Source organism: Lathyrus oleraceus, chromosome 5, assembly GCF_024323335.1.
Source record: "Lathyrus oleraceus cultivar Zhongwan6 chromosome 5, CAAS_Psat_ZW6_1.0, whole genome shotgun sequence".
In the NCBI taxonomy this organism is placed as follows: domain Eukaryota; kingdom Viridiplantae; phylum Streptophyta; class Magnoliopsida; order Fabales; family Fabaceae; genus Lathyrus; species Lathyrus oleraceus.
Window position 1 is genome coordinate 566540019 of NC_066583.1, and position 10657 is coordinate 566550675.

General features: G+C 37.4%; 3 protein-coding genes across 5 annotated transcripts; all 3 read right to left on the minus strand.

The window, feature by feature from the left end:
* Positions 1-244: 244 nt before the first annotated feature.
* LOC127082097 (uncharacterized) lies at positions 245-844 on the minus strand. The gene has a single exon (XM_051022325.1). The coding sequence runs from the start codon at positions 842-844 to the stop codon at positions 245-247; it is 600 nt and encodes a 199-aa protein (XP_050878282.1).
* A 2039-nt stretch (positions 845-2883) lies between these two features.
* Positions 2884-3420, minus strand: LOC127082098 (protein MAINTENANCE OF MERISTEMS-like). The gene has a single exon (XM_051022326.1). It carries the CDS (start codon positions 3418-3420, stop codon positions 2884-2886), a length of 537 nt encoding a protein of 178 aa, XP_050878283.1.
* A 1784-nt stretch (positions 3421-5204) lies between these two features.
* LOC127086490 (autophagy-related protein 18f) lies at positions 5205-10309 on the minus strand. 3 transcript variants are annotated; one of them, XR_007789491.1, is made up of 9 exons: positions 9288-10307; positions 8308-8769; positions 7767-8189; positions 7252-7485; positions 6348-7169; positions 6089-6255; positions 5771-5957; positions 5589-5696; positions 5205-5475 (listed from the first exon to the last, which is right to left on the minus strand). XR_007789491.1 is itself a non-coding variant. In XM_051027264.1 (8 exons), exons 1-7 carry the CDS (start codon positions 9498-9500, stop codon positions 5591-5593), a joined length of 2427 nt encoding a protein of 808 aa, XP_050883221.1. In that variant the 5' UTR covers positions 9501-10309; the 3' UTR covers positions 5205-5475; positions 5589-5590. The 3 variants fall into 3 exon arrangements, 2 of the variants coding, with proteins under 2 accessions (XP_050883221.1, XP_050883220.1); XM_051027264.1 differs by lacking the exon at positions 5771-5957 and having other exon boundaries at positions 9288-10309; XM_051027263.1 differs by having other exon boundaries at positions 5589-5957; positions 9288-10305.
* Positions 10310-10657: the final 348 nt, after the last annotated feature.

Here is a 10657-nt window from a genome sequence, read left to right on the forward strand (position 1 = left end):
ATTAAAGTCGAAATACACGATAAAGTAGCATAAAGTGAAAATAAAATACAATCTATAATGAATTCAAAATATAACTACTATATACTATTGCATTACTGCGTATGTCAGACTACATCTCCTCTTCCTCTTCGGCCTTCAATACCTCTCATCCTCTGGCGTTGTCTCTGATACATCAATGTCTCTCGTGCCTCCGTCATGACGGCATCTAGGACATGCCTTACATCAGACCCGTCAGGGAAGATACCTATGTCAATGCATGTCTACGCATCTCCATTATGCAATGACGTCTAGGCAAGATAACCTCAGCATTATCTAATTGTGCATGTTTCTCCTCTAGTATCTCCTGATGAGTTGGCCTCAATGGATCTCCTAGAGAAGCCTGCACCATATACGAATGTGACACCCTGAAGAACCATCTGATGTACTTGTCGACGTAGCTCCGGTCGCTCTCAGTCATGGTACTATGTGTCTCCTCCGGTACCAGATGACTCTCATAATCATCGAACATGGCATCCATCTGTCTACGTGTCAAAGCAAGGGGAGCAGAGACAACAAGGTGTTTGGGAATGGTCTGAGTGTATCCGAACTGCCACATCATGCGCTCTGGCAGATGAGGAGCAGCGAGACGTGATATGCAAGCCAACCATCTCGAGTACAGAACTATATCATCAAATGGTCGCGTCTCACGGTGATCGACATAGTTATTGAAGTGCATGTCCTCGGCAACCAATCGATCAAGATACACTCTGAACGATTTTATCTCCTGGTTCCCTCTGAGCGAGGAAAATGCAGTAGCATGTGGCATATCCTCAATGTAAGTCGCTACACCTTCCCAGCTAGGCATGGCAATGGGGCGGGTCGGGGACGGTTTTTACCTCCTCCAAACCAAAACCCGATTCCTCAAACAATTCATGTTCCCCACCCCAGACCCAAACGGTGATGGAGGATTAAAACTCAAACTCGTCCCAAACGGATTCGGATTGGGTTCGGGTATCCCCGTCCCGCCACCATCCATTTAGTGAAATGAATTTTTTTAATAGAAATATTTATTTATTTTTAAATCAAATTACATTACAAATAAAATAAAATAATCTAAAAAAATTCCATACATACATTTCAAATATTTTAAATAATTAAACAAATCAAAATATTAAAACATTGGCCACTTATTTAATATTCTAAATCATCACAAATAAATAATAATGTACATAATAAAATAAACGGGGAGGGTTCAGGATGGGTACGAGTGTCCTCATTACCCGGCACGTCCCCATATTTGATAATCGAGGAAAAACCAAACCCAAACCCAAACTTAGTCAAAGCGGGTTTTCCCCGTCAACTTCGGGGCGGGTTTGGGTGGGTACCTGCGGGTACGGGTTATGTTGCCATGTTTATTCCCAATCGGAGATGCACGGGAAGTGTTGGAGGATCCAAACCTGAAAAGTTTGGAACACACGAATCATCAATAATGGTGTTGCAAAGATGAAATTAAAATGACACAAAAATATAAAAAGAACAATAAATATTACCATCATTAGTGTGACGCTGAAGGAGAAGGGCGATCCAAAACACAGCGGAATTTAAAAAAAATCTCCTTTAGTGATCCTTACGAATGGGCATGATCAGTGATAGAATCGTTACCTCTTGTGGCGATTGTAACCTTTGATGCAGATCTACAGAGCGATCACGAACGTTGAACGATGACAACGCCTCTACTCAGTCCACACGAACGGATTCCTTCAATCTCAGTGCTAGCTGCTACCAATGAAGGCTTTGAGTGAGAGAGAGAGAGAGAGAGAAAAACGAAATTGCAACTGCACAAATGCTTCTGCACAAGGGTTCTATTTATAGAACCACTTGTGTGGGCTGCAAGCTAAAAAAACCCACTTAAGTGTATGTGGCCCATATCTTATAATATGCCAAAATCACTTAAGTGTGTGGTACCTTACCATATTTCGTATTCTACTTAAGTACACCGTACCTTACGATGTTCTACAATTCACTTAAGTGCACTGTATCTTACGGTGTTCCTTAGTTACTCTATCTCTCATCAATTCGTCCTTTTGTGTGTGACCCTGTAGGTTTTCGCGACATTGGCAATTATATTAAATCACGTATTTAACATAATAAACAGTGAGCGGTATCTAGCAACACATCATTGCTACCCAAGACACAAAAATGTCATGTGATCTGACAAATCCTTTTGTGATAATACTTATGTGTATAATTACTCTTTTACCCTTATGTCTATATTGAACACAAGGCATAGACCGTGTCATCCTTGTCCAATTCAATATTGGGCACGTAGACATTTATCCTGTTACACAGGATGGGCAAATTCCATCTAGGTCACTCATGTCCCTCAGCATGCTTCGTGGAGTACCCATCAACTGTCTTTATGGTAATCCAATTATGGACAATGTTTGATCAGCAATAAGGCACTCGACTCCACATCTAGGGTCCATATTGGTTTCAGGTCAAAGGGTGGTATACACCATTATCACCATGAGAATAACTTATGACACTTAGCATAACATTCTATATAGTATTCTCATAGCGGATCAATCCAGTATAAATATTACTCCCAATATTCATACTTATGTTTAAGACTTGATAACTCCTTATCCATGATCCATGAGATGTGATCATCAGTCTATATATATAATAGTCTTAATGCTTTAATATTATCCAACTTCACAACAAAGCTCGACTACGGATACTTTAAGAATAGTGTCCTTATGTTTAATGTGATCTCATGATTAAGTCACACTTGATACAATAAACGGACTAGTTATTCTGGGGACTTTATTAAACAAACATAATAAAGAAAAAGCCTTTTATTATTAATAAATAATTCGATACAAGTACCAAAAGTATTGGCCTCTAGGGCTTACACCAACAGATGCTTCCTATGACCTGCTTCATCTTGCACCTACAGCCCTCTGATAACTTCGAGTACAAGTAGACCAAACAAGTGGTCCCCCAGTTGTACTCATGGATCCGCTTGAAGTCCTCAAAGTACCGTAGGTAGACGAGATCTGTATAAGTAGCACTCTTGTCCACAAAAATCGCAATGCCAACCAAATATAGCAGGTATGCTATAATAGCATACACTTTATGGAGTCCCACCTGCTCATTATCACCTCTAGCATGTTGTGCTCTAAGGAGCTCATATGTATATACCTTTTTCAGGAATTCAAACCTAGCATGAGCCCCTTTGGTTCTCTCCATCTCCGACATCACAACCTCTGTGTCAACTCCTACATAGTCTACCATCAACTCGAGTGCCTCGTCTTTACTAATCCTCTCATGATCTAGAAGTTTCCCCCTAATTAGAAGATGTAGCAAACACAAGACATTGTCGAGTGTGATAGACATCTCACCAAAAGGGAATGAAATGACGAGGTCTCGGTGTGCCATCTCTTCACGCATGCATTAAGCATCTCGTGGTTGACCGTAATATAATTGATCATGCACAAATCCTTCATCTCAGATAGGGACAAAGCTTTTTGAAACCACTCCTCATTTGGCTGAGGCAAGCTAGTAATCTTTTGTCTGTGGTTAATAAACTTCAGCGGATCACAGTCCTACAGAAAAATAAATCAAAGTCAGAAACTTGTAACATATTAATAAACATAAATAGAAAGTTTGAATCCTACTAGTGTTACCTCTCCGTCTTAGATATGTATGGAAGTATGGTCTGGGTATAGAAGCAGTAGTGACAACTCTACAGGACCTCCTACAAATGGTTATGGTTCATCATCCTCAACAGCCTCACCATCTGGAGGTGGCACTAGCTCAGCAGCATCAGTAGCCGGAGGTGGCACTGGCTTAGAAGCATCATCTATCGGAGGTGGCATTGGTGCCTCTGGTACCATCGGTGACTCGGGTACCTCTGACACCTGAACAGGTGAAATCTGGCGCCTACTGGAAGATGGATTGAGTGATGTGTTGGTAGGTGAAACCTGTCTCCTACGAGAAGAAGAAGATGAAGAAGCATGAGCCCCAGAAGTAGATGTCTCTACATAGCCAGAGTGAACAGAAGCCTTTAAAATCTAACTTGTCTCCTGCCGCACTAACGCATATTGTACAATCCTCATGTGCCTTAGTCTATCATGTCTATCAACCATAATATTTTTAATTAAACCAGGCAATTAGTATAAGCAACAATACAAGTAAGAAAATAAATAGAAAAACAAACTGATAATTTACGGAGATGCATCTCTGGGTAATATGAATCTAAATGTTGAAAATTTCCGGAGATGCATCTCCAGAATTTCTACAACTCTTCAGGTCATCAATGGCGGTAATGCAGACATACAAACCTCAAAATAAATGGTTTAATCATGATTTTCAACAAACAAACATGTTTTACATTATGTATAAACTAACATTCTTGCATTTCCTACTCATTTCTTACCTAAATCATCATTTTCTACTCATTTACACAAAAACTCAAAAAAATTATCAAAAACTTACAAATTTGAACTTTGTTTCAGTATTGAATGATGTCTCTGATATCCTTGATGTTGATTGAAAATCCTTTGAACTTGATTGTTTGATTTTAGACTTGGTTGATTAAAAAAATTGAGAGAGTTTGATAAACTTTTAAGTTTTCTTAGAAATGAGGAAGATGGATTCTGTTGCGATTTAAGCTCCAATACCTTTCGCAGATGCATCTCCAAAATAAGTTTGAAGATACATCTCCAAAATATTTAAACGTTAAATTGTAATTAAATACGTCTGAAAAAACATCTCCAAAATTTAAGGACATTTTAAAATTTTCAGATAATGTTTAACTAATATATAAGATATAAGATATATTAAGAAATTTATAAGGGGGCATTAACAAATTCCCTTTATTAAAATCGCTTACATAATACCTCAGATTTTGTCGGGGCAATCTCTGCCTTAAATCAATTATGGATCTTATCCCCCAAAGATATGTATGTATCTATTGAATATTTATTATTATGTGGGAGTTTATATTATTATTTAGATCCACTAAAATGCAATTTATGATAATCACATCATATTTTGTTGGGTACTCTTCAATTGACCAACTAAATATAATCTGGAAGGAGCCACATGAAACTTTGGATTTAAGATGAATTTGTCATTGAGTTTACAAATTACAAGACTTTATTCTTATAATACATATTGTGTTCCTAAAAAATAACTTCTAATCAATCAAATCAACCCAATGATAATAATGATAGGGAAATCAATTTAATTAATAGAATAAAAAAGTGATGATTCTATTATTTACAAATTGAAAACTAATTATTTGATATACATCATTTGTCTGTCTGTCATTTACAAATGTCAAACAGAAAAAGAAACCAGAGCAGTATCCACAACTTCTTTGCATGGTAGCTATCAATCCCTTACTCCTCAAGCTTCTCTACCTCTTCAACCATTATATAAACAGTGTTAATTTAGCCTCCAGTGCCAAATGAAAGAATATTCCCATGCCTGAATCAAAATTCATCACTAGATATATCAGACATTTCCACAAAAATATATGATATTATTCGTAACTCGTAACTCGCGACGATTTATGAATCAGAAATGGATATATTATTTACCTTCAATCAAATTCATCTTCATTTTCTTCAAGATGTTCCTCATTTTCAGGGCTTGAGTTGCTGCTATTTACACGCATGAGATGAGCCCCCGTGTTTAAGTGCTCTCTCCTGTTATTTACAATCTCATGCTGAGTATTTGGTTTAAGGGTGTCATTGTTATTTACAAAGCCATTAGTTTCTACCGGCATCACGTGATTATTCCACTCAGTTCCTTCTATTTGACTTTTATGACTGGTCATTTCACCGCCATAATTAGTCGTGCGCTCGAGAGATTCTGAAATATGCCTAGGTGAAATTCTACCGTTTCCAGAAACCTCAGAACCGCGATGCAACACTTGTTCATTTATCTTGCTATCCATAGAAGGAGCCCTAATAATTTAGTTACATAAATAAGTAAGCTATATAACGCGTGTGACTTTGCACATTGTGCTTAAGTAGAATATTAAGCATAATGGCCAATATCTAAATGTTATAATCACTTAATCAATTTGTTGTTATACCTTGTTTGTTGTAATTTTGGGGTCTGCATATAGTTGAAAATTGGAACCAAGTCTTTTGGTCTAGCTTCAATCATGCAAGTTGGAATCCTTTCGATCTCAAACTCTCCTCCTGAAGCAGCTTCTTCATCCATTATGGTGGACTCTTTCAGCATTGAATTAAAATATATCTGTTTGGAAACAGAATTATGTATTTCAAAATCAAGCTAAAGGGTGTAAATTAGACGGTAAAAGAACAATTTCAAATTATAAGATCATATACCTCTTGCTTCGCCCATAACGGAATCTGAACTGGATGCATTTGAAGTTCTGCTTCTGAAATATACAAATGATGCTCTTCTTTGACATAGGGATTCCCTTTTATGACACCGTTTTTAATTTTAGGGTTAATGATGTTCTCCTCTACTTCCTCTGGATATATTTTGCTGCTGTCGGAAATTCCATTTTCGCCATATATGTCAACATTGTCTTCTCGCTCTCTCCGACTATGATATATATTCCATTTATGCATTGCCTCAACCACTAATCTTGCATCGGCCTGTGGAGTGGATTCATAAACAGGAGATAATCCAGAAACAACAGCTGAATCTTGGCTAGTTATTGTCCGAAGAGCATACTGTATCATCGATCCAGTAGGTGAAAAGACCAATAAGTGATAATTTGCCTTGGAATTGTTCACATCCCCGTACATGGCTCTACTTCCTTTACAAATACGAAAAGACGAAGCAATAGCCCCAGAAAGCGAACTCTTCCTACCAGTTGCAGCTGCAGCGGCGCCACTTACCGTGCCTCTCCAACCATTAGTCCCATTCCTAATTCTGCTTACTACGGAGAGTGTGATCGGAGGGCCACCCACGTACAGGCTCTGCTGTTTAGGCATTTGAACGGCTGACATAGGAGACCGGCGAACTACTTGATTAGTCGTAGTGCTTAATCCACTATTTTTTGTGGCAAGACTATCATCATTAGACTGAATATTTACGTATCCTCCTTGAGGATTTATGGCAAATAGATGGCTAGTGCCCCTCGAGGAACTAATCATAATCCACTTGCTGTCGTCACTGAAACTGATATCTTGTATAACCTGGGAAGTCGAATACAGATTTATAAAATGAAAATGATTATATATTAAATCAGAGGACAAGTGAGAATAAGCGTGCACTCACCGCATTTGTAAAACCACGTTGCAGCCTGTATAAATGAACGTAAGAAGGACCGGCATCAGATGCTGAAGAATTCTCACGCACAGGCATAATCTTGAAAACGTTTATGTTATGACCCTGAACAGAAGTGGTCACTAATATGGTGCCACTAGGATCAAAACATAAAGCTGAAATCGGACTTTTATGAGCTCGAAATTGGGCAACAACATTTTTAGAGACAATATCTTTAACAATGACCTGAAAGTGAACAATGACAGTTATTTCCACATAAAATAATAGTAAGAAATGCAAAAACATTAGTTGCCTTGTTAAAGAAGTAAGCATCATGGACCAAAATTTTTATATATATGATCCTCACAACCTGTGGTAAAACAAAACGCAAGTGTTAAATTGCGACAAACCACTATGTCCATAAAAATATCACCATGTTCGAAACAAGATTTGAATCAAAACTTTACTAACAATATATATAACTCCATTGATAAACTAACACCAAATAAAAAAAGAATACTATTTACCATTCCAATGTTATCTAAATCTGCCGAATGGCCATTAATGCTTCCATTGACCTTTGATCCAGAATTCGCCGATTGTAGTGAACCATTGTTTTCAGAACAGTATCTGGAAAGTTTCTTATATCCCATATCTCCAAGGGTCACAATCCCGGTAGCAAGATGCTTGCTTGACTCTTTGGCATAGTGTGCAATCAAGCTCCCCCCATTTGAAGAAAAACCAGGAAAGCTTGCAGAAGGTGTTAAATGCTGCGGGCTGACATGGCTGGAAGTGGATACCGCAACTGGGCTTCCACTATAAGCCAGCCATCTTGGACCCACCGCAAGTGGTCCATAGCCTATGCCTCCAGATCCAGGAGAACTCATCACTATTGGATTGGTAAGTAAAGTATATTCCCTTTCTAAAGTTGTAGCATTAAAACAATGTATCTGCAAAATAAACCATTGCTCCATTTAACATTTCACAAATCAGGTAGTAAAAATGCGGTTTAATTACTCCGTAGAATAGAACCCTAAAAATGATAGTCAAAGATATTAGACAATATACCTGAGTGGATTGAGAAACGGCAACTATTCGAGAACTGCACCGTACAGAATAAACAACAGATCTGAACTTCATTACATGAACATATGAGTGGGATTTCATTGAATAAAACTGAACAGTAGTTGGCATATAGTTGCCATTCATTTGGTCATGGGAGTTTGATGTGGTTCCGTTAGGACCAGTCAACCCATCCTTAACATTGCTCCCGCCAGCAAAGAGCCCGTCAGCACAAACGACCAACAACGGGCGGCTGCTTGCAAACTTGTCTTCTGATTTTTTCGATGCAATTGGATTTGGAACCATTTGCATAAAAGAAACAGGACCGCCGTGTTTGGAAACAAGGTCCCGGACATTGTTTGATTCATCAACATGCCAAACCTGAAACCCAGACCGATAGCCTAGAAGAAGCACTTGTTGAACAATATCACCCTCACCCTCCAACTGATCAAACCCGGCCCAGATCACCTATACAAAGATGAGCATTGAAATGAGTCATCACTCCAAACGACAAATCGAAAACCCCAAGATAGTATCACTACTCTTCCCCAAAAGAAATTGCACACATAATAACCTCAAACTTCACTAAAAAAATTGCACCACACTTTTTTATTTAAAACTTCCACGTAAGAAATTCAAGCAAGAAAATTACAATGAGATAAGAATTGTAAATCAAATACACTCGGCATTCCTCAAATACCAAGTATGAATATGAACTAACATAAAATCAACAACTAAACAGATTATGCCTTCTGCCACCTATTGATTAGAAGAACCCCAATCCAGGCGGTGAGATAAGTAATCAGATTTAATCTATTACGTCAATGCATACATTAAATTATATTTAACTGAAAATAAACAGCCAATAAACCTCAAAAAAAAATCAAAATCTAAACCAATAAACGCGACAAGCTTACAATGATGATAACCAAGCAACTAATTATCTTAATATCACTTAAAATCATATAAAACCTACTCTCACACACCTGATCATGATCAGCAACATCATCCCTGTCCACAATCGACGAAGCAACAGACGCAGCAGACCGTGCAACGGTAGAAGCACCCGAGGAAACAATCCTCAGGTAACTCGAGAGAGCGCGAAACGAGCTAGGAATAAAACCATTGGTTCTGCCACCAACACCAACACCCCCCTGGTGAAGAACCTGTTGTTTCTGCCCATCATTCCTCATCCCCATCAACCAAAATAACACCAAACCACAACACAGCAACTATCAATGATTCTTCAAATTCACCTTCAATCATAACACCACCAAATTATCTTCCCTTCAATCCACCACCACGTCACACACGTGTCTCCAATTCCTTCCCCTCACCCTAAATTTTCAATCACAACCACAAAAAACACAACCACCCCAGATCAAATTTGTTCCCTTTTTTTTTTCAATTTCTGTTTGGAGGCACTAAAAAACAAAGAAAACCACCAAACGACAAAAAAAAGGGCCAAATTTTTTCGGAATTTTCTTCAATCAATCAACAACCGATTTTTCTTCCTTCACGTTTTCTCTCTAAAATATAAACAATGATTCTGATAGTACTAATCAAAAATCAAATAACAATGATTGAACTAATCACAAAAAAAAAAATCAAAACCAACAAAAAAAATGAACGAAACTTCACGAATTGAAAAAGTTACGCATGTTATGTACGAAGAAATACGGTTGAACAAATGAGCGCAGCCAAAAAAATCGCCGGAGAAACGGGGGAAGAAGATCTGACGAGAGAGAAAGTGAGAGAGAGAAAAAGCTAGAGAGAGAAAGAGATTAGAATTGGTAAATGGATAACGAAGAAAAGAAAGAAGAAGCAAAATGAATTTGTGAAATTTAAAAGAGTCTTCGTTTACGTCTCTAAAGAATTATTATTTATTTTTGTTTAATATATGAAAAAATAAATGTTTTTTGTTTTGTTTTTGTTAATGTTTTCACGTTTGAGATTGTGTTGTGTTGTTGTGTTGGTGTTGTTGTGTTGGTGTTGGAATAATTTGTTTCAAAGTTGTTACTTCCAGTTCAATTCAACCTAAAACTAACCTCGTTCATCTCTATTGACACGTCTTGTTCATTATCAAAAACAACAGATTTTTTTTTATTTACAGATTTTTATACAATGAATTTAATTTTATTATTTTTATTAATAATTAAATAATGTGATTAAATGAATGTTGGAGTTTATTGGTCCCCGTTAGTATCGTGGTTTACAACTGCCGAAGTGGCTAGTTATGGAATAACAATGATGACATATGAGTACACTTTAACCTTTTGTGTGGATTCATTCATAAAAATATGAGTTATTTTAAATTAGGGTGGAACAAAGAAAACAATCTTATATTAATAATATT